Source organism: Alexandromys fortis, unplaced genomic scaffold (assembly GCF_014885135.2).
Source record: "Alexandromys fortis isolate MF-2015 unplaced genomic scaffold, M_Fortis_MF-2015_v1.1 scaffold_173, whole genome shotgun sequence".
Taxonomy (NCBI): Eukaryota; Metazoa; Chordata; class Mammalia; order Rodentia; family Cricetidae; genus Alexandromys; species Alexandromys fortis.
In genome coordinates, this window is record NW_026068051.1 from 347478 (window position 1) to 369422 (window position 21945).

Consider the following 21945-nt stretch of genomic DNA (forward strand, 5'->3'; position numbering starts at 1 on the left):
TTTTTTTTTTTTTTTTTTTTTTTTTTTTTTTTTTTTTTTTTTTTTACTTATTTAAGCATACAAAGAAGAATATATTATTTGAAATAAAAAGTTTCCACATCTTTTTTCTTCTTATAGCTTCTGGAAGAAAAGTGTTGTGGAAAGTTGGACCATATCAATTTCCCCGTATTTGAGCCAAGTACTCCAGATCCTGCTCCTGCCAAAAATGAACCATCTCCTGCCCCACCTGACTCAGATGCCGAGAAACTTAAAGAGAAAGAACCTCAAACCCAAGGAGAGAGCACAAGCCTGAGTTTAGCTTTGAGCTTGGGACAGTCAACAGATAGCCTGGGTACCTACCCAGCTGACCCACAAGCTGGAGGAGACAATCCAGAGGTTCACGGTCAAGGGGAAGTGAAATCTGACAAGAGACCAAACCTGGTTGATCGGCAGGCATCCACAGTTGAATATCTCCCAGGCATGCTACATTCAAATTGCCCAAAAGGTCTGTTACCCAAATTCTCCAGCTGGTCTTTGGTTAAACTAGGCCCAGCCAAGTCCTACAACTTTCATACAGGTTTGGACCAACAGGGCTTTGTTCCAGGAACAAACTATCTTATGCCTTGGGACATTGTCATCAGGACTAGAGCTGAAGATGAAGGAGACTTAGACACAAATTCCTGGCCTGCTCCAAATAAAGCTATTCCTGGAAAGAGAAGTGCGGTTGTCGTGGGGCGAGGACGGCGGCGGGATGACATAGCGAGAGCCTTTGTTGGCTTTGAGTATGAAGATTCTCGAGGTCGGAGATTCATGTGCTCAGGGCCTGACAAAGTAATGAAGGTGATGGGAAGTGGACCAAAGGAATCAGCTTTAAAAGCCCTAAACAGTGATATGCCCCTGTACATTCTGTCCTCGTCTCAGGGCAGAGGGCTCAAACCACATTATGCCCAACTTATGAGGCTTTTTGTTGTGGTTCCTGATGCTCCTTTGCAGATAATACTGATGCCACAGGTAAGAAATCAAACCCTTCCCCTAAACAAACAAAACAATGCTTTTCCCAGGGTGGTTGTCTTTATAGGACAAATCATGTAGCCCATGTTGACTTGGAATTAGATGTGTAGTTTTCAATGGCCTTGAATTTCTGATCATCTTGTCTCTACCTCTCAAGTGCTGGGATTTTAGGTGTGTACCTTTTTCTTTACTAACTGTGCTGTATCCCAAGTCCACGACATTTATTTAGATATAATGTTTGTTTGTTTGAGAGTCTCCTGTGGTCCAGGCCATCCAGAAGCTCACTCTGTAGTTAAGATAACCTTGAACTTCTTATTCTCCTCTCTCTACCTCCTCAGTGCCAGGACAGCAGGGTACACACCCACACCTAGTTTAGGCAGTGCTACGGCTTTCAATGAAGGTTCTGTGCATGCTAGGCAAGCCCTGTACCAACAGAGCTGTATGCCAAGCCCTCTGTTCTGATCATTTTTATTTATTAATTTATTATTTTGATTTTTTTGTTGTTATTGTTGTTTTGAGACAAGCTTTCGATATGTAGCCCTGGTTGCCCTGGAACCCAAAACATAGACTAGGCTGACCTAGAACTCAGAATTCTTCCACCAGATGTGCTCTAGCACTGAGTGGCCTTTCAGCCACATGTCTGCTTGAATATTTTTTTTATTTTTTTTATTCTTTTTGGTTTTTCGAGACAGGGTTTCTCTGTGGCTTTGGAGCCTGTCCTGGAACTAGCTCTGTAGACCACGCTCGTCTCGAACTCACAGAGATCCACCTGCCTCTGCCTCCCAAGTGCTGGGATTAAAGGCGTATGCCACCATCGCCCGGCCTGCTTGAATATTTTTGTTTGCATATATTTATTTGTCTCTTTATTAATTTGTTGTTTGTGTGCACACTGCTATGCTAGGCCAACCCTCTATCCACTAAGTTACATTTCCAGTACCTCATTTCTTTTAAAGCCAAGATCTTTCTATTTAACTATGACAACCATTAGTAAGAATTTAGTTTAACTCTAGTTTTCCCAACACCTGCTGATTTAGAAGAGCAGTCAAACAAAACAAAACAAAAATACAAGCTAGGTGAGGAAACTCATGCCTTTAATCCCAGCACTTGGAAGGCAGAGGCCTGTGGATCTCTGGGTTCAAGGCCAGCCTGGTCTACAGAGCAAGTTCCAGGAGAGCTAGGGATACAAAAGAGAGATCATGTATCAAAACAAAATACAAAACCTGGTCAACAGAAAATAGAAAAGATGAGGGCTCACATCTTTAATCCCAGCACTAGGGAGGCAGAGACAGGAGGATCCCCCGGAGTTCAAGGTCAGTCTGGTCTACAGAGTAAATTCCAGGACAGTCTCTGAAGTTACAGAGAAATCCTGTCTCAAACCTCCTGCCCCTCAGGAAAAAAAAAAAAAAAAGAGAGAGCAGAGGGAATAAGACACCAAGGGGATTAGGTGAGGACCCAGGAAAGTGCAGCAGCTTCCGCCTTCCTGTTCAGTGTGGCCGCTTCATCTTCAGTAGTTTTTGAACCCATTGTTCACTCATCTTTCAGGTATTTCTTATTGAGAAATCTAAAAGTAATTCTGTTACCTCTGTTTTTCAGGTTCAACCAGGCCCACCACCATGTCCAGTATTTTACCCAGAAAAACAAGAAATCACTCTCCCACCTGATGGCCTTTGGGTTCTGAGATTTCCTTATGCGTATGTGACTGAGAGGGGACCTTGTTTTCCCCCTAAGGAGAATGTGCAGCTAATGAGCTACAAGGTGCTCCGTGGAGTCCTGAAAGCAGTGACACAATAGGTTTCCCGCCACCCGGTCCCCGGCTGGAGCTGATGTTTGTCTTGTTTTAATGTGTGTGAGATTTTGTTTAAATGTGTGTTCTGTGTTTTCCCAAAACCAAAATGTGTTTTGGCTAGAAGTATTCAGTATTTGGACAATAATTGTTTCCATTATTTCATTATGTTGATATTTATTGTAAAATCAATAAAAGTTTGTTGTTCTAGAAAAAAGGATATAAAATGTATAGTTGATATATCTGTTTTGTTTCATTGTCCATAATATAAGGCATATTTTTATCATAATTTAATGTTTCATCTTTCCTATAAAATGATGTGTCAGTTGGGATATTCCTTATATTCTTTTCTCTCTCTCTCTCTCTTCTTTTTTTTTTTTTTTTTTGAGACAGGGTTTAGTCCTGGCTGTCCTGGAACTCACTCTGTAAATGTCTGTACCACTATACCTGACCTATTTGTTTACTATATGTACCCGAGTGTTTTGCCTGCATGTATATACATATACTACATGCATGCAAAGTGCCCACTGAGGTCAGAAGAGGACATTGGATATCTTGGAAGTGAACCACCATGTGGGTACAGGAACTGAACCCAGATCCTCTGTAAGGAAAAGTGCTCTTAAACCAGGTGGTGGTGAGCCACACTTTTAATCCCAGCACTCGGGAGGCAGAGAGAGGCAGGTGGATATATGTGAGGCCAGCCTGGTCTACAGAGCAAGTTCCAAGACAGCCAGAGCTGTTACACAGAGAATCCCTGTCTTGAAAAACAAAACAAGTGTTCTTAATGGGCAGTGTTGGTACATGCCTTTTAATCTAAGCACTTGAGAGGCAGAGCCAGGTAGATCTCCCAGATTGGAGGCTAGCCTCAAACAACACCATTCCTCTAGCCCCTGGCCTTAAACTCTCAACACTCCTGACTTAGCCTGTCTAATACTGGGGTTGCAGGTGTGTGCTAACAAAAACTTTTTTCAATACTAGGCACTGAACCTCAGGTCTCATGCATACCACTGAGTTACATCCCCTTTCCTGTTCTTTATATTTGGAGACAGTACCTAGCTGGGGCTAGCTTTGAATTCATTCTGTAGCCTAGGCAGGCCTAGAACTTCAAATCCTTCTGCCTCCGCCTCCAGAGTAGCTGGGATTACAGGCTTGTACCCTCAGGCTTGGCATAAATATTCTTTAATTAAATACCTATTCTATGAAATAATTTGCTAAGTGTTTAAATCTTACCAATCTACAGTGACTTTTCCCAACGTACCACCATATCACCAGTTGTGGCTATGCCATCCATTAGATAAGTGCAAAATAAATTGGGGCCCCAAAGTAGTGTAAGTGATTCTATTTTCCCAGATACATTTTAAATATCATACTAACAGAATTAGAGATTTTAGTCTCCATGTATGTGAAATACAGTGTTTATCATATTTCCAAAAGTTGTTTCCTGACCCAGCAAGATGGCTTAGTAGGAAAAGGAGCTGCCTCCTCAGGCCCCCCATGGTGGAAGGACAGAACTAGCTCCATAGCATAAAAAATAAACAATGAACCAGGCGGTGGTGGTGCATGCCATTAATCCCAGCACTCCAGAGATAGAGGTGGATCTCTGTGAGTTCGAGGCCAGTCTGGTCTACAACAGCTAGTTCCAGGACAGGCTCCAAAGCTACAGAGAAACCCTGTCTCGAAAAACCAAAAATAAGTATATAAATAAATATAAACTATGAGATCAGATGCAGCAGCCCTTGCCTGCAGTTCCAGCCAATCAGGAAGGAGGATGAAGCAAGACAACTACTTGGCCATAGGAGTTTGAAGCCATCCAGCCAGCCAGGTGAATCAGTATGTTGCTGGTTATTTCTTACTGAGAATCAAACCTCTGGTTTTGAGGGGTTCGTATTTGGAAGGCTGACACACGTGGATCTCCAGCCTGGTCTTGGTGAGTTCCAGGTCAGAAAGGGTACATAGTGAAACCCTGTCTCCAAAATTAAATAGTAAGTAAATAACCCCAGTACTTGGAAGGCAGAGGCAAGCTGAACCCTGTGGATCTGAGGCCAGCATGGTCTACACAGTGAGACCTTGTCTCAAGAAACCCGAGGCCTTGAACCTGCGAGGAAAGTGCTCTACCACCGGACCACAGCTACAGCCTCTGTGATGTGATTAGTTCCTTGCATGAACTAAGATCCACAGACGGGCATGCCTATAATCTCAGCACTCCGGAGGCTGAGGTAGGAGAATCGGGAGTTCCTCTACCTCATAGTGAGTTCAAGTCTAGACTGGACTAAGAAAGACCCTACCTACCTCGCAAAACCAACATCCTATCCCCTTAACACGTGATTCCTAGTGTTTTCCAAGTTTGTAATGTGTGAGGTGAAAAGGGGAAATGGAAAATTTATTTGCCAGCCTTCATAGGAGACGATTTCGTTGCCAGTCTCTTTATTTATATTTATTTTGTGCTGGAACTTGAACCGGTACGCTTTACTAATTGGGCTACGCCTTCCAGCCCCAAGCTTCTTAAACGAACTGTGGAGTCAACATTTCTCGAGTACGTAACGAATTCGAGGCATTGGGAACAATTCTTCGCATTTCCTAGCGAAGGGGCTAGGACTTGCCCTGGAATCCTCCTTTGAAGTACATTTCCCAATTACGTCAGATTTTTCCTGAAACCCAAACAAATAAAAACACTGGCAAGTGCCCAACCCCTTGCCTCGGGACCTTCTTAGAACCACTTAGGCGTGGGACACACGTTCAGCTGAACGCCGAACGCTCCCTGCCGCAGCGCGCCTGCGTATCGGAGCCCCTTTGTTGCTCTGGCACCGGGGTCGGGCTGCGCCTGCGTGGTGAGCCCGCACGAACAAGTGCGCTGCGCCGAGGGCGCCGGCTGGGGGCGAGCGACCTCGAGCAGCCGCCGGCGCTGCAGCCGTTGCCACCGCCGCAGCGCAGTGGGGTTCAGAGGCCCAGAAGGTGGTGACCGAGGATGTCGTCCACCGCGGCGTTTTGCCTTCTCTCTACCCTGGGAGGGTATTTGGTCACGTCGTTCTTGTTGCTTAAATACCCAACGTTGTTGCACCAGAGAAAGAAGCAGCGATTCCTCAGTAGGCACATCTCTCACCGCGGAGGTGAGAGGGGTCCCCAGAACCCGATGGCGGAGATGGGGGTGGCTTCCTTGCAGGAGGTAGAGGGTGGGGGTACCGGAGAGACCGAGGAAGGATGGGCTCCAGTGACTGGAGGGCTTCCTCAGATGAGTCGTCCCGAGGGGAAGAAAGGGGTCTCGTGTTCCAGTCCTGGTGGGCGTCTCCGGGGAGCAAGGGTGGCAGGGCTTCTGTGAGGAGGTGAAGTGCAGGATGGGAGCGAGAAGTGGGGCGTTTCTCAGCCCGAGGAAGGCTGATCTGGAGGACCATTCTTGGCAGCTAGGCACAAAGCCGGTGCAGATCCAGGAGACACCCGCAGAGGGAACCAGGAACAGAACAGACTGCTTGGAACCAGCTGGTGGCTGAGTCCGTGGGGAAGAGCTTGGGCTCAGGCAGGGCTGAGGATCCGCTAGACACTTGGAGCTAGCCGAGGAGCGAGCGGTGCCTAGTGACCTGGCCCACCCTCCACGCAGTCGTAATTGAACTCTGGAGAGAAAGGTCTCTAAATCCAGGGACTTTTCCAAGGTCACAGTTAGAGCAGGGACTAAAGTGAGACGGGGAATTTGGAGGATTCTGGTTCCGAGGACTCCAAACCTAGTACCTGTTTTCTTTTTTGTTTGGTTGGTTGTTTTTAATTTTGAACAGCACCATTTACCCCAGCAATGGTTCGTGGGTTTCTAAAAGACTAAAACATGATTTCACTTATTAGTATTATTTTTTAAAAGATGGTAAAGTTACCTTGCAGAAGTATATTGCTGTAAGGATCAAGGGGAGTTCCTACAACAAGCCATGTCTTTGCTTCAGTGTTACTTTTAATAATGTGACTTCATTACATCTTAATAATAATGTATAAAATATATAATTGTTTCAGTCGCTTTACAATTTTCTTTTAGGGCGAATGTGACGCCAGGTTTAAATAGCTTAAAATGGAGATGATGGTGGTGATGGTGGTGGCGCGCGCCTTTAATTCCAGCACTCAGGAGGCAGAGGCAGAAGGATCTCTGAGTTTGAGGCCAGACAGAGTGCGAGATCAGCTGGAGGGAGTTCCTTGTCAGCCAGGGCTACGCAAGAGAGACCCTGTCTCAAAAAACAAAAACAAAACAAAACAAAATTCTTGACATGTACAGTTTAATGGCAAATTCTATAGTCTAAAATTTGACATAGTACCATAATATTTTTTTGTTTTTAGAGTTTCCAAAGTTGGAGTGTTGCTCTGGAGACTTGGCTGGCCTGCAAGTCGCTATGTAGACCAGGCTGGTCTGGAACTCTGGTCCGCCTTCCCAGAGCTGAGTTTAGTAAAGGTGTGGGACCATGGCTTCTCTTTTGACTAATACGGCATAGAAATGCATTATCATTCCTTTGTAGAGTTTTGTCAGTTCAACACAATTTCCCACTTTTGTTTTAAAGACTGGGTTGTTTTTTTGTTTTGTTTTTCCTGTATAGCCCTGGCTGTCTTGGAACTAACTCTGTAGAGCAGGGTCGCCTTGACTGCCTGCCTCTGCCTCCCTGAGTGGTGGGATCAGAGTCATGTGCTGTCATGCCTAGCTGTTGGTGATTGGTGTGTTTTCTAGCACATTCGTACTAGAGTACATGCCTAGAGGTCAGAGGACACTATCCGATATTGGTCCTTGTCTTTCACATTGTTTGAAATGCAGCCTCTTATTGTTCATAGCTGAACTCACCAGGAAACTTGAGTTGGGGCTTGGAGCTTCTCCTGCCTGAACTTACCATCTAGCAGTAGGGGAACTGGGATTACACACCAGATGCCGGTTCTACTGATTCCAGTTTATGCATGGGTTCTGGGTTCTACTGCTTCTGGCCTGTGCATGGGTTCTGGGTTCTACTGCTTCTGGCCTGTGCTTGGGTTCTGGGGATCTGAAGCAAATGATTTACCCACTGCGCTTGCTATCCAGCTCATTCCTTGCCATTTTGTTGTTGCTTTTTAAATAGTCTTACTGTATATAGCTCAGGCTGACTTTGAACAGAATGGCTTTGAATTTGAGATACTCCTGCCTCAGCTTCCTGAGTGCTGCCATCACAGGTATTTGTCACCCCAATCTTCCTTTTGGAGATTATTATTCTTATTTTAGTTTATTTAAGTTTTTTTTGTTGTTTTGTTTTTGTTTTTTGTTTTTAAGTCAGGGTTTCTATGTGTAGCGCTAGCTGTTCTGGAACTCTCTCTGTAGACCAGGCTGACCTCAAACTCATAGAGTCTGCCTCTGTCTCTCAAGTGCTGGGATTAAAGGCACATGCTACCTTCATGTGGCTTGAAGATTATTCTCTTGTAGCTGAAGCTGCAGGTTTTCATTGGTTTTATAAACACTGAGCTAGCACACTGTATGTCATATGTATGAGAATATTAATGGATGATATAATGGAGGCCAGACAAAAACTCCAAGGAAAGTAAACATCAATTCATATGCAAACATCTGAAAGTTTGTAGAAGGAGCTGAACCGATATTGCTTTCCTTCACAGCATTTAAATCTAGATCACAGGCAGGGAGATGGGCAGAGACACCTGCTGCCAGGCAGTTCAATCTGAGGGACCCAACATGGTAGGAGAGAAGAGCTGAATCCCACAATTTTTCTGACTTCCATGCATATGTGTACACATGCATAAAATAAGTAAATGTTTAAAAACATCTTATTCAGAAGATGGAGAGTTCAGTTCTGAGTGCTAGCTGCTCTTCCAGAGGACCTGGGTTCAATGCCAGAACCCATAAGGTAGCTCACAACTGTCTGTAACTCCAGTTCCAGGGGTTCTGACACCAGTGCACATTAAAAAAAAATATTTAAAAAGTTTTTAAAAATCTTATGTTAAGATGCAAAATGTAATGTTTCCTTTCATTATCCTATCAAAGATGAACTGATCCAAAGTAATTAGGAAACACCACATAAAGGAGGAAAATTAATATAGACTGAAAACACAGGGAACTGGGAGATTGCTCAGTTGGTAAGAGGACCCGAGTTTGAGTCCTAGAACCTGTGTAGAAGAAGCCTGGAGCTGTGGTGTATGTACATGTATTCCCAGTGCTGAAGAGGTGAAGACAGGTCCCTTGGACTCTGGCCAGCTAGTACAGTCTATGTGATGAGTGTAGGGGATATTTCGTGCACTCTGACACTGCCGAGATTGCCAATAAAGAGGGTAGAGCTAGCTACTAGCCGACCCAAATAGCCATAGAGGTTTTAGAGAACTGAGGATATAGAGAGAGACACGGGAAGTGATAGGGAGGAGTTTGGAAAGATTCATGGCCCTTTTGGATCAAGGAAGGAGAGAGGGGAGGCTATTGGATGTTTCTCTGGTCTATCAGGTTCTTACCCCAATATCTGACTCCTGAAATTTTATCGATAAAGAATAATTAGATAAATACTTCATTTGGTGTCCAGTATTGAGCACTATATATAGTTGTGCACCGGCCTCTTAGTATAGCACGCCCAACTTGCTCCAAGTCTATTGGCAAAAATCCGTGCACCTAGATTTTCCCTCCTCTTTCTCTCTCTTCCCAGAAAGCCTGTCTGTCCTCTCCTTCCTAGCTGTTGGCCAATTAGCTCCTTATTACACCAATCACAGCAGTACATCGTCACACAGTGTACAAATATCCCACAACAGGTGAGTTCACGGCTTATGGGATATTGTCTTCAAAAAAAAAGTGTTAGCACTAGAAATGACACCTAAAGCTTTCCTCCAAACATAAACACTCATACATACACAAAAAAAGTACACAGTGGAACTATAAAATAAAATGAATAGGTTAGTCCTAGCACTGGGAAGGTAGGAAGGTTGTAAGTTTGAAGTCGGCCTGGTCTACATAGTGAGGTGGCTAAAACATAAATGCACCTGAGGCAGGAAAAACACAAGTTCAAGGTCATCCCTAGATGTGTAGTGAGTTGTGTTGTGTAACCTTGTGTTGTGTAAGATTCCAGCTCAGTAAACTTATAGTAGAACTGTTGATGGCTCAGTAAAGGTAAAGATGTCAGCTGCCAAGCCAAACAACCTGAACTTGATGGATGGGACTTGCATGGTAGATATGTTGGATAGTTTTTGTCACCTCGACACAAACCTAGATGTATCCGAGAAGAGGGAATCTTAACTGAGAAAATGCCTCCATCAGATTAGCTTTGTAGGGTGTTTTCTTGACTAATGATTTATATGGGAGGGCCCAGTCAATTGTGGGCGGGGCCATCCCTGGGCAAGCGGTCCTAGATGGTATAAGAGAGCAGGCTAAGCAAGCTATGAGGGACACGTCAGTAAGTAGTGTTTCACCATGGCTTCTGCTTGAGTTCCTGCCCTGCCCTCCTTCGGTGATGGACCGTGACCTAGAAGGGTGTCAGCTGACACAACCCCTTGGGTAGCAGTGGTCTTTATCACAGACAAACAAAATGTCTGTGCACACTGTGGCATGTGTGCTCCCAGCGCACTCACATGAAGTAAGTAATGTATGAGGACAGTTTTGAGGAGCTGAGGAAATGGTACTTGCCTAACATACATGAAGACCCACGTTCCATCCCCAGACCCATGTAAGCCAGGAATGGTAGCACGTGCTGTAATTCCATGTTTCCACATTCTGGAATGTGGAAACAGAGGATCAGAAGTTCAAAGTCACCCTCAGCTGCATAGTGAGTTCAGCGCTAACCTGCAATGCACGAGACCCTGCCTCAAAACCACAGAGGGAAGAAAGTATTTAGTGTGCAGAATTGTTTAATTGTAGATCCGGAAACTGTAGCTACTTCTTAGGAGAAACAAAAAATTAATTAGGCTGTTTCTGTGAGTCACATGATGATGATTTGAGAGAAAGTAAATTCAAGCAAGTTCACGAGGGAGGACCTACCACTAAATAATTCCTTGGAGAGGAACACTGTGTTTCTTAATTAGTCCCTCGGGAACTCTGCAGGCTTCACCAGGTGAGTCTCAGTAATCTTCAGGAATAGTCCCTGAGGAATTTACTTCCTAGTTTTAGAGCAAATAGAAGAATATGGAAATTGTTTGCCTGTAAAACTGAAAAGGAAGAGACTGTCTGGGTAGTAGCCTGGCACCATAAGGTCCATGCAGCATAGCTCACGGTAAGAAGACAGGCTCAGATGTACCATTTATGTGACTCTAGAGCTAATGTCGTGTTTGGGGTGGTGGTATTTTGTTGTTTTGTTTTGGAGGTGGGATCTAACTATGTAGTCATCTGGGCTAGCATCAAACTCACAATTCTCCGTGGCTTTGTACAGCGGAGATTACAGACGCGAACTACCATGCCCTGCATTGCCATTAAAATTCCCAGGGAAGTTTAATTACCTCACAGGAGAGGGATACTTGTTAGGATCTTAATGAAGTACAGAAAATGCTGTGTGTCCTGTCTGCCCAGGGCCTCCTGCACACTAGACAAGCTTTCTACTCCGACGTGTATCTCCAGGCCTCTTGAGCACTTACTCAATATTAGTGATAGCTAAGTGATTTAATCCATTAATATGGTTTTAATCTTAACACTTCAGAGGCAGGGCAGGAAGATCTCTGTGATTTGAAGAGCAGCCAGGAATATATAATAAAATCCTATCTTTAAAAAAAAAAGCCAAGCGTTGGTAGCGCAAATAATTAATTCCAGCACTCAGGAGGCAGAGGCAGGTGGGTCTTTGTGAGTTTGAGGCCACACTGGTCTACTGAGGAAATTCCAGGACAGCCAGGACTGTTACACAAAGAAACCCAGTCTCAAAAAAGAAAGAGAGAAAGAAAAGATCATTCTTGGTTACACTTTGGGATACATGAGACACTATCTCACTAGCTTTTAAAAAATTAAATCTGCAGCACTCTATTATCTAAAATAACCAAAAATGGAAACAAATTAAATATCTCAGAATATAGATGTAATAAATCAAGAAGAAGTTATATAAAGAAATCTATCATTCAGACATATTTTTAAATGGCATAAGCCCATTAAGGAAATTACCCACTGGAACTCACTTTGTAGACCAGGCTGGCCTCAAACTCAGAGATCCACCTGCCCCAGTCTCCCAAGTGCTGGGACTAAAGGAGTATGCCACCACCGCCCAGATTACCCACCAGTTTTACATTTTTTAAAAAGCAAAATATAGCCAGGTATGGTGGCAGACATCTTTGATCCTGGCACTTGAGGGCCAGAGGCAAACAGATTTCTGTAAATTTCACAGCCAACCTAATCTACACAGCAAGTTCTAGGACAGCTAGGGCTGTGTAGAGACCCTGTGTAAAAATGGTTAAATGGGTCAGGCAGTGGTGGCGCACACCTTTAATCCCAGCACTCAGGAGGCAGAAGCAGGTGGATCTCTGAGTTCGAGGCCAGCCTGGTGTGCAGGGAGAGTTCTAGGACAGCCAGGGCTGTGCAGAGTCTCATAAAAACAAAGTTACTTACTTATTTATTGTTGTTTGCTTTTTCGTTGTTTTGTTTTGTTTTTGAGACAGGGTGTCTCTGTAATACTGGCTGTCCAGGAACTCACTATAAGACCCAGCTGACCACAAACACTGTTTCTGCCTCCTGAGTGCCGGGATTATGGGAGTGTACCACCATTCCTGGCTCTAAATGTAATAAAAAAATTTAATAGAACATTTCCAGAACTTAACAAGTTCCTGTTGGCTGAACAGTGGTAGCATTATGTCTTTAATTCCATCACCAAGGAGACAGGCAAATTGAGAGACTGAGGCCAGCCTGGGCTACATAGCGATCCTGTCAAAAAGGCCCTTGTCCATCACCCTGTGTCCCCAGAAGTCATCTTGACCACTCTTCTGGCATCTTCAGAGCATGGTCTCTGGCTTCAGTGGGTTCTTTATACCCTCACATCAGTCTGCAAGGTCAAGGCTATGCCCCTGTGCTGATGTCTTCACCAGTACTACAAAGCGTTGGCTAAGTATGTCTGGGCGTGTAGCTCAGTGGTACTGTAATGCTTGCACATCCGAGGCCTTGAAATTTCAGTCCCTAGTATTTCTCTATCTACTCAGAAAGCACCAGTGGTTAAAATTGCTGTGGCCATAGCATGAATCAGAACCATGGTACTGAATGTATACTTCATGGTAGTCATTGTATTCTTCACCATCATTTACTTAGTTTGCAAAAGTTAGTATTGGGCCGGACAGTGGTAGTGCATACCTTTAATCCCAGCAGAGACAGGCGGATCTTTGTGAGTTCGAAGCCGACCTGGTCTAAAGAGCGAGTCCTAGGGCAGGCTTCAAAGCTACACAGAGAAATCCTGTCTTGAGTGGGGAAGCATACCAAAAGAAAGGAATGTAAGTCTGACTCCCCAGAACCCATGTAAAAGGCAATGTGTACCACATGAGTACTCCCATAGCTCTTTAGAGATGACAGTCAGAGCTAGGTGCTCGAGGGCCAGTTAGCCTGCCATAGGCTCGGGAAAACAACAGACACCATCAAACAAAGCAGAAGTCAGACCTGACATTATCATCTGACCACATGCATACTGTGGCACATGCTCACAAGGGATGTGTGCTATATCTCCAACCATTAAAAAAAGGGCTATGGCCAGGTGGTAGAGGCACACACCTTTAATCCTAGCTCTCGGGAGGTAGAGGCAGGCAAATTTCCAAGTTTGAAGCCAGCCTAGTCTATAAAGCAAGTTCCAGGACAGCCAAGGTCACATAGAGAAACCCTGTCTCAGGGGGAAAAAAAAAAAACCCTGAAAAATAGGATTCTATCCATCTCGCCCATCACACACACACTCTCATACACGCACACACAAGCACATACACACACACATTTTAAAAAGGCTCATTGCAGTTTCTAGAGAAATAAAATTTCAGCGTGGCAAATAAATGAAATTTATTATTTTTTTTTATTTATTAAAGATTTCTGTCTCTTCCCCACCGCCGCCTCCCCTTTCCCTCCCCCTCCCCCAATTAAGTCCCCCTCCCTTGTCAGCCCCAAGAGCAATCACGGTTCTCTGCCCTGTGGGAAGTCCAAGGACCACCCACCTCCATCCAGGTCTAGTAAGGTGAGCATCCAAACTGCCTAGGCTCCCACAAAGCCAATGCGTGCAGTAGGATCAAAAACCCATTGCCATTGTTCTTGAGGTCTCAGTAGTCCTCATTGTTCGCTATGTTCAGCGAGACCGGTTTTAACCCAGGCTTTTTCAGACCCAGGCCAGCTGGCCTTGGTGAGTTCCCGATAGAACATCCCCATTGTCTCAGTGTGCGGGTGCACCCCTCGCGGTCCTGAGTTCCTTGCTCGTGCTCTCTCTCCTTCTGCTCCTGATTTGGACCTTGAGATTTCAGTCCGGTGCGTAAATGAAATTTAAACTCCTTGTTTCCACAGGTGCTGGAGAAAACCTGGAGAACACAATGGCCGCCTTCCAGCAGTAAGTACATCGGAAGGTCCCTCTTACAGCCTGTTGTTGAAGTTAAGTGATGGGGAGAAGGGAGGTGGTGTGTGTGTGCCGCTCGCTTGCTATAGCAGTTTCTATAAAATGCCTTTGTTATAGTTTGAAGTATTACACAGAGTGTTTGGCTTCTGTGTAATTGTCAAAGCAGTTTTGAGTAGTGCAAAGACACTCTGTTTCCAGAGCTGGAAGCAGACATCTGTGACAAGGGACAGACCTGTAAGTAGTGCTAGTTGGTCTGGTGCAGAAAGAGCAAATGAGCCGACTGGTTGTTGTTGTTGTGGTTTGGTTTTTTCGAGACAAGATTTATCTGTAGCTTTGGTGCCTGTCCCAGAGCCAACTGTGACATTGGTTGCTGGTTATGAATAGGATTTGTGTGTCTTTGTGCCCGGAGTTTCTGTTCAGCCGGAACCTGCAATCAGGGTTCTTCTTGGGATCCTCTTGTGTGCTGCTGTTATTTTTTTAGTAAGATGAGTTAAATTGTTTCTATTAATAATGGATTCATAGTTCATACAGAGGCCTTTTCAAGGCTTTGTCATAGTAGTAGAGGCTGCAGGAGATGCTGATTGGGGCCCTTGTTCTTTGTCTTGGGGCCTGATGATTGCCATCAGCCTGTTTTCCCTTCTGAATAACAAAATGGGATATGAAGCAAGGCCAATGAAAGGAAGACATTACCTATCCATACTTAGTGAGAAAAGAATTCTAACACAATTTTAAGCCATTTTTTTTGTGTATGTGATGGGTTGGGCATCTCTGTCTCTGTTGACCAGAGTGGTCCCATACTCCTAAGCAATATGGAAACATTTTATATGTAATTAGGACCAATCAGGAGGGTTGGTCTGTCTGTTATGCTGGAGATTAAAGTCAGGGCTTCCTGCATGCTAACATGTGCTCTATGACCCAGGTACTCCTGCGGCCCAGCAGGATTTGGTCTAAGTTCTGCTTTTCACCATTAAGGGACATCTTCAAAGATCATTTCAGGGCTTGAGAGATGACTCAGCAATTAATGCACTGGCTGTTCTTCCACAGGACCCAGGTTCAATTCCCAGCACCCACATGGCAGCTCACAGTGGTCTGTAACTCCTGTTCCAGGGTTCCCAACACCCTCACACAGACATACATGCAGAAAAAACACCATTGCACATAAAATAAAAATAAATAAATCATTAAAAAAAAAAAGCTGGGTGGTGGTGGCACTTGCCTTTAATCCTAGCATGGGGTTGGGGGGCAGAGAGTTCAAGGCCAACTTGGTCTACAAATGGTTCCAGAACGGTTAGGGCTGTTACACAGAGAAACCCTGTCTTGAAAAACCAAAAAGGATACAGCAACCCCTTCGTAGTGAGCATAGAACCTGAAACCAAAGAATTGTGCTGCACGCACATGCAGTTAGCCAGTCCTTGGGTATATAAATTCTGGCGTTTGTTTTTTGAGATGGTTGTTCATAGACTAGGCTGCCCTTGAAAGGAATACTTGTCTAAACCAACTCTCCTACCTCCACCTCCTGAGTGCTAAGATTACAGGCTTGTACCACCACACCCTGCAAAACCTGACTCGTAAGAGCTAATAAAACTAGGTTATTAAACTGGGCCACATAGGTAAATACAAAGAGGACAATGTAATCCCTGTGGTACTTATATGAATGGTAGGAGAAGTAAGTTATATTAGCAATGCCTGGAAGCAGAATTTGGCATAGAGTCAAAATAATTAAGTTTGCCCTGGCTCTCATCTCGTGTGTGTGTGTGTGTGTGTGTGTGTGTGTGTGTGTGTATCTCCTGTATGGAGATTGGCAGGAGTCAGTTTCTCCTTTCTCCATGTGGCCCCCTAACTCACTGAGCCATCTTGTCTTGGCAATCTTCTGCTTCTCCCCCGCACCCCTCCCCCCCAGACGGTTTCTCCTTAGCTTTTTGGTTCCTGTCCTGGAACTAGCTCTTGTAGACCAGGCTGGCCTCAAACTCACAGAGAACTGCCTGCCTCTGCCTCCCAAGTGCTGTGATTAAAGGCGTGTACCACCACCGCCCAGCCTTTTGTTTTGTTTTGTTGTTTTTTGACACAAGGCTCTGGCTGTCCCAGAACTTTCTGTAGACCACTCTGCTCCTGTCTCTGCCTCCCAAGTGCTGGGATTAAAGGTGTGCACCACCGCTGCCTGGCTCAAACCAATTTCTTAACAGGACCTTTTGGAAGTTTTATGTTTTTTTATTTTGATTTTAGTTATGGGTTTAAGAGATGCCTCAAGAATTAACAGTTAACAGCTTTTGCAGAAGACCGTCACTCACAGCTGCCAGCCTCGGCCTCCAGCTCCAGCTGCTTCTTCTGGCCTCACAACTGCACTCCTGTGTGCTGGGAACCACCCGGGGTCATCTGTGCAAGCAGTACATGTTCTTTCCTGCTGAGCCAGCTCTTTGGCCCTTGGAAGTCTTGTGCATTGTTTCAGTGGCATTTTTGTTGTTGTTTTTTTTTTTCATTTTCCACATCTATCTTTGTGATTGGGGGGTGGGGGGGGTCAAATAACCAAGACTCACATAACCCTCACCTTGCCATGTAGCTGAAACTGGATCTGAACTCCTAATCATCTTGTCTTCACCCCCCAAGTGCTAGGGTTACAGATATGCACCACCATGCCTTGCACCTCTCTCTCAGTCTTCTCTTTCTCTCTAAGACAGGGTCTCTATAGTACTGACTGTACTGCAGCTCACTATATATATATACACACTAGGCTGGCCTTGAACTCACAGAGATTCTCCTGCCTCTTCCTCCTGAGTGGACTGCTGGGATTAAAGGTATGTGCTACCGTGTCTGGCTATTCATCTGATTTTGATCATATGCATAGATGACAAATAGGAGATTCTCCTGAAAAAATTCACTTGAGGATACAGTTCTGCCTTATTGCACATGCACTCAGAGCAAGTTCAGGCTCGGTCTCCCCTGTATCATGACGTAGAATGGATAGATTCGAATAGAAACTGCCCAAGTTTGGTGGTCATTAAGGGGAAGAGAAACTTATTCAAAGGGCATATACATGTAGCCCAGTGCAAGTAGGGATTGGAGAATGTTCTACTAGGTGTGTCATTCGGAGGTAGGTGTGTGTGTGTGTATGTGTGTGTGTGTGTGTGTGTGTGGTAATTTTCAGGCAAAGTACCCAGACTTCCAAATGAATTAGAAGAGTGGGGTGTGCTGTTCTTCCCCTAAGCCAAGTACAGTCTGTTCACTAAACTATTTGCTGTGTGAGCCTACCTCAACAGGTCTCACAGTGAGGCCGATCTAGACTAACTATCCTAGATTGAACTCAAACTGGGGACATCCTCCAGCCTCAGCTTCATAAATGCTGGGATTTCTGGTGTGAGGTACTATATCTAGCCTTTCCTAGTAGTTTTGCTGTTGAATGTCTGTTTTTCACTTACTAGCCATTTGTAAATCCTTGTTAGTGAGACACCCTATTCTGTGCAAAGTCTCATCCATGAGCCTTCAGATGATGTGACTCTGAAACTTTGTTACATGCTTAAGTTTAGTGGTTGAATTTTATCTCTAAGACTTCTACTTATTTTCATTGTTATCATTCTTGTCTTTGACAAACTTCTTTTGTTCATGTGTTATTTTCCAGATTCATTCATTCATTCATTTCTCTTCCCTTTCTTTCTTTTGCTGTCCCTGAACTTCACCCTCCTTAGCTGGGGATGACCTTGAACTTCTTCCCCTGCCACACCCCCGAATTCTGGGAGCACAGGGCCTGCACCAGCTCACCTGGTTCTTCCTTCACTGTTGTTTCCCTCTGGGTGGAACCCATCGGTGGAGTTTTATTCTTACTCTTCACTCTGCTATCCTCCTCCCTCCTCTCCCACGTGCTGAGATTACAGGAGTTTACCACCATACTGCCTAATAGTGTCATCCTGAAGATGATAAAAGCGGCCATATTTGTCTTATTTCTTAATAATTTCATGTTATAGGTATGGAAATACACCATAAGAGGAAAGTCTGCTTGCCCCAAGTTTTACTAACGTGTCAGAAATTGCCACCCAAATCTCTTTGTTTCTGGTCAGGTATTTACCCCACTGTATTGAAATGCCAGAATTAACCATAGCTGCTTTGGAAGAGACAATATGATTCACTTACCATAAGCCACAACATTTTAATAATTTATTATACGATTATAGCATCACTTTGATGAGTCATGATAAATGTGGTTGAGCTATTGTTGTGCGGTAACCTGGATTTTAAAATCAGAATGTTTGTCTCTGATACGTGTAAATGTTCATCAGTTTTCACAGTGCCATTTTCTCTTATGTCTCCAGTGCAGTTACCATTGGAACTGACATGTTGGAACTGGACTGCCATATCACAAAAGATGAACAAGTTGTAGTGTCGCATGATGCAAATCTGAAGAGGTCAACTGGGATCAACGTAAATGTCTCTGACCTCAAATACTGTGTAAGTAAAAATAAACGAATGGCATTATATGTAGGGCTAAAATATTTAAGGCAGAAAAGAGCCAGATGTCACTACAATAAATAACTTCTGTAAATGATGATGATTAGGCTGGTTTATGGCTCACAGCTGTAATCCCAGCACTTGGGAAGCTTGCTTGTCCAAAGCTTGAGGCCAGCCTGGGCTCCTGTCTCAAAACAAACAAACAGGAACTGAAGAGATGGCTTCAGTGTTGAGAGCACTGGCTGCTCTTCTAGACGACCCTGTTTCTGTTCGCAGCACTCCAGTTCCAGGGGATTCAACACACTTTTTGGGCCTCTGTAGGTATCAGACATATAAGTGGTGCGCAGGCATACATGCAGGCAAAATACTTATAAAATAGAAAAGAAGCAAACAAAACCCAAACCACCCAAACAACAAAATCCCTACGGAACGACAGTGATTAAAATAAGTGAAAAAGGAAAATGATGTTAAAGTATCTTGGCATGCAGCAAGGAATTTGTGTGGTTCCAATGCAGCTGTGGGGACCTGCTCGCTTCCTTTAGACAGAGTCTCCTGTAGCCCAGGCTGGCCATGGACTCCCTGTGGAGCTGTGGATAGTCTTGAATTTCTGATAATCCTGCTTTCACTTCCCAGATGCGATAGGATTGTCGGTATACACCACTGCTGTAGTTAAGATTTCTATTACTGCGAGGAGAGGCCATGACTACAGCAACTCTTATGAAGAATACATTTAATCGTGGTGGCTCGCTTACAGTTTCAGAGGTTCAGTCCATTATCATCATGACAGGGAATATGGCATGCAGACAGACATGGTGTCGGAGGAGTAGCTGAGAGTCCTACCTCTGGCAGGCCACAGGAAGTCGACTGAGACACTGGGCAGTATCCTGAGCATAGGAAACCTCCAAGTCTGCCCCCATAGTGGCACACTTCCTCCAACAAGGCCATACCCACTCCAAGAAAACCACACCTCCTGATAGCACCACTCCCTCTGAGATTATGGGGGTCAGTAACATCCAAACTACCACAACGCCGTGCCAGATTACACGGATGTTGAAGTTAGATCCCAGGGCCTCAGAGACACACTAGGCAAGCACTCTGCTGGCTATATCGCCAGCCCCAAAATTACTTACATAAATATTTTGATAAACGTATACATCATCAAATGTGAAATTACATTGCAAATCAAGTTGTGTATTTGAGTCACATTTAACATAGGAGTTAGTTTTAGCCTTCCAGTGTAGGAAAGCATCATTTAAAAATCTGTTAAAGGGCCAGCGAGATAGCTGAGCAGAGAAAGGTGATTGCCAGGAAAGGCAGACACCCTGAGTTTGATCTCCAGAGCCCAGATCAAGAAGCCAGGTGAAAGGAAAGAAAAAATGAAGTCCTGTGTGTCTGTGATCCCAGCACTCCGACCACAAGATGGGAGGTAGAGAAAGGAAAATCAAAGGGGAGCTCAGGGGCCAGCTAGCCCCGAGCATTCAGAGCAACAGAAATCCCCAAAGGAGACCCTACTTCCAAATAAGTGGAAAGAGAAACCCAATTTCCAGAAGTTCTCTTCTGACCTCCGTGTGCGCTGTGGCACACATGGTGCCCACACTTTTAAAAATCCGATTATGAAAGAAATTTAATGAAAGGGGAAACCATCTGGGCCAGCAAGATGGCCCAGTGGATAAAGGCATTCTGAGGCCAAGCCTGACAGTCATGAGCTCTATCCCTGGAAGCACTCATGAAAGGAGAGAGCTGACTCCTGTGTTGTGCCTCTACACTGTGTGAATGCACCGCGGTATGCTCAGGCTCACACACACATGCTAGATAAAAGTAATGAAACATTTTAAATCATATAATATATCTATGGTCACAACAGTAAACACTAAGACTAGTGTCTGCTTCTGTTCCCTGGAACAACCTGACATTAATATGCTATAGTCTGTTGGTTTACTCTGTTGGTTTTCTACAGTTTTATATTCACTATTAACTATGTGTATTGTGCTTCAAATTCTTTAATGTGTGTGAGGGCAAATGCCTATAATTACAGCACTCAAAAGTTGTGCCTCTACCTGACCTGGTGGCGCACACCTTTAATCGCAGCACACAGGAGGCAGAGGCAGGCAGATCTCTGAGTTTGAGGCCAACTTGATCTACAGAGCAAGTTCTAGGACAGCTAAGGCTACACAGAGAAACCCTGTCTCAAATCATCATCATCATCATCATCAACAACAACAACAACAACAACAACAACAATAATAATAATACAAATTTAGGGCCCAGAGAAATGTCTCAGCAGTAGGAGGGTCTTGAGTTCAGTTCTAGCCCCCACATCAGCCAGTTAGTTCTTGGCCAACACCTCTTGCCTTCAAGGTCATCTACACACACACACACACACACACACACACACACACACCTACACATAATTAAAAATAATAAAAAACAAATCTTTTAAAAATGTGAGGAGGCAAAACCTTTAAAAAACATACTATAAATTTAAGTATTCCAGATTTCTTGTAGGTGGTGTCTAAGTAATTCTATCATGACTTTGCCTCTGGAAAGCTGAAGGATGCTGTGTTTAAATGTATGCTACGTCTTAATCTTTTTTAAAGATACTAAATCTTTGTTATGTGAAACACCAAAGTGCTTTTTGTTTTTGAGGGATAACTATTTTTTCATCATATCTTTTTAAGGAGCTCCCACCCTACCTTTGCAAACTGGATGTCCCCTTTCAGAGAGGTAACCTTTCTTTCTTATGGTTTAAATGCTGACATTAAAGTATGTTCACTTCTATTGAGAATCATAGTAGTTTCTTGCTAATAGTATTGCCCTCTAACCTGACCTCTGACCTGCCAGTCTAAAACTTTGGATGACTGTCTGACTCTAAGAGTATTTGGCCTAAAGATTGAACTATATCACTTAGCTTAAAGTCACTTGACAGCTAATTGAAGCCTGAATACCATAATAATTACATGAATTTAGATTCCTGGAGATACCATATACTTTTCAGCGTGTGAATGTAGCACAGGGTGTGTGTGCTGTGATAGTCTCAGTCTGTATCTTAAATTTGCTGTGTGTCCCAGACTGGCCTCAAACTCGCAGTTGTCCTGCCTCAGCCTGCAGAGGAGTGAGGGTTGGAGAATCGAGCCACCGTGCTTGATGACTTTGTACTACTACTTATGTACGTCTAAAGCTCAGGTCTGATGGCACTGCCGGTACTTATAGTAGCTGGCCATTAGAAGTACAATGGAGAATAAATAAATAAGTAAATGAATAGAAAGGGCCTCTTAAGCCAGA

General features: G+C 44.2%; 2 protein-coding genes across 3 annotated transcripts in view; both read left to right on the plus strand.

Annotated features, from left to right (window-relative positions):
- Smg8 (SMG8 nonsense mediated mRNA decay factor) overlaps nt 1-3004 on the plus strand; it is a 12926-nt gene extending 9922 nt beyond the window's left edge. Inside the window, exons 3-4 of one of the 2 annotated variants that reach the window (XM_050119568.1) lie at nt 118-990; nt 2584-3004. In XM_050119568.1, the coding sequence (XP_049975525.1) occupies nt 118-990; nt 2584-2781 (1071 nt within the window). In that variant the 3' untranslated portion in view covers nt 2782-3004. The remainder of the gene's footprint in view (nt 1-117; nt 991-2583) is intronic. The other variant, XM_050119567.1, reaches the window with a different exon arrangement.
- Nucleotides 3005-5581: 2577 nt separating this feature from the next.
- Gdpd1 (glycerophosphodiester phosphodiesterase domain containing 1) overlaps nt 5582-21945 on the plus strand; it is a 32296-nt gene continuing 15932 nt past the window's right edge. Inside the window, exons 1-4 of the mRNA XM_050119580.1 lie at nt 5582-5880; nt 14178-14220; nt 18528-18663; nt 21342-21387. Coding sequence (XP_049975537.1) covers nt 5739-5880; nt 14178-14220; nt 18528-18663; nt 21342-21387 — 367 coding nt within the window. The 5' untranslated portion in view covers nt 5582-5738. The remainder of the gene's footprint in view (nt 5881-14177; nt 14221-18527; nt 18664-21341; nt 21388-21945) is intronic.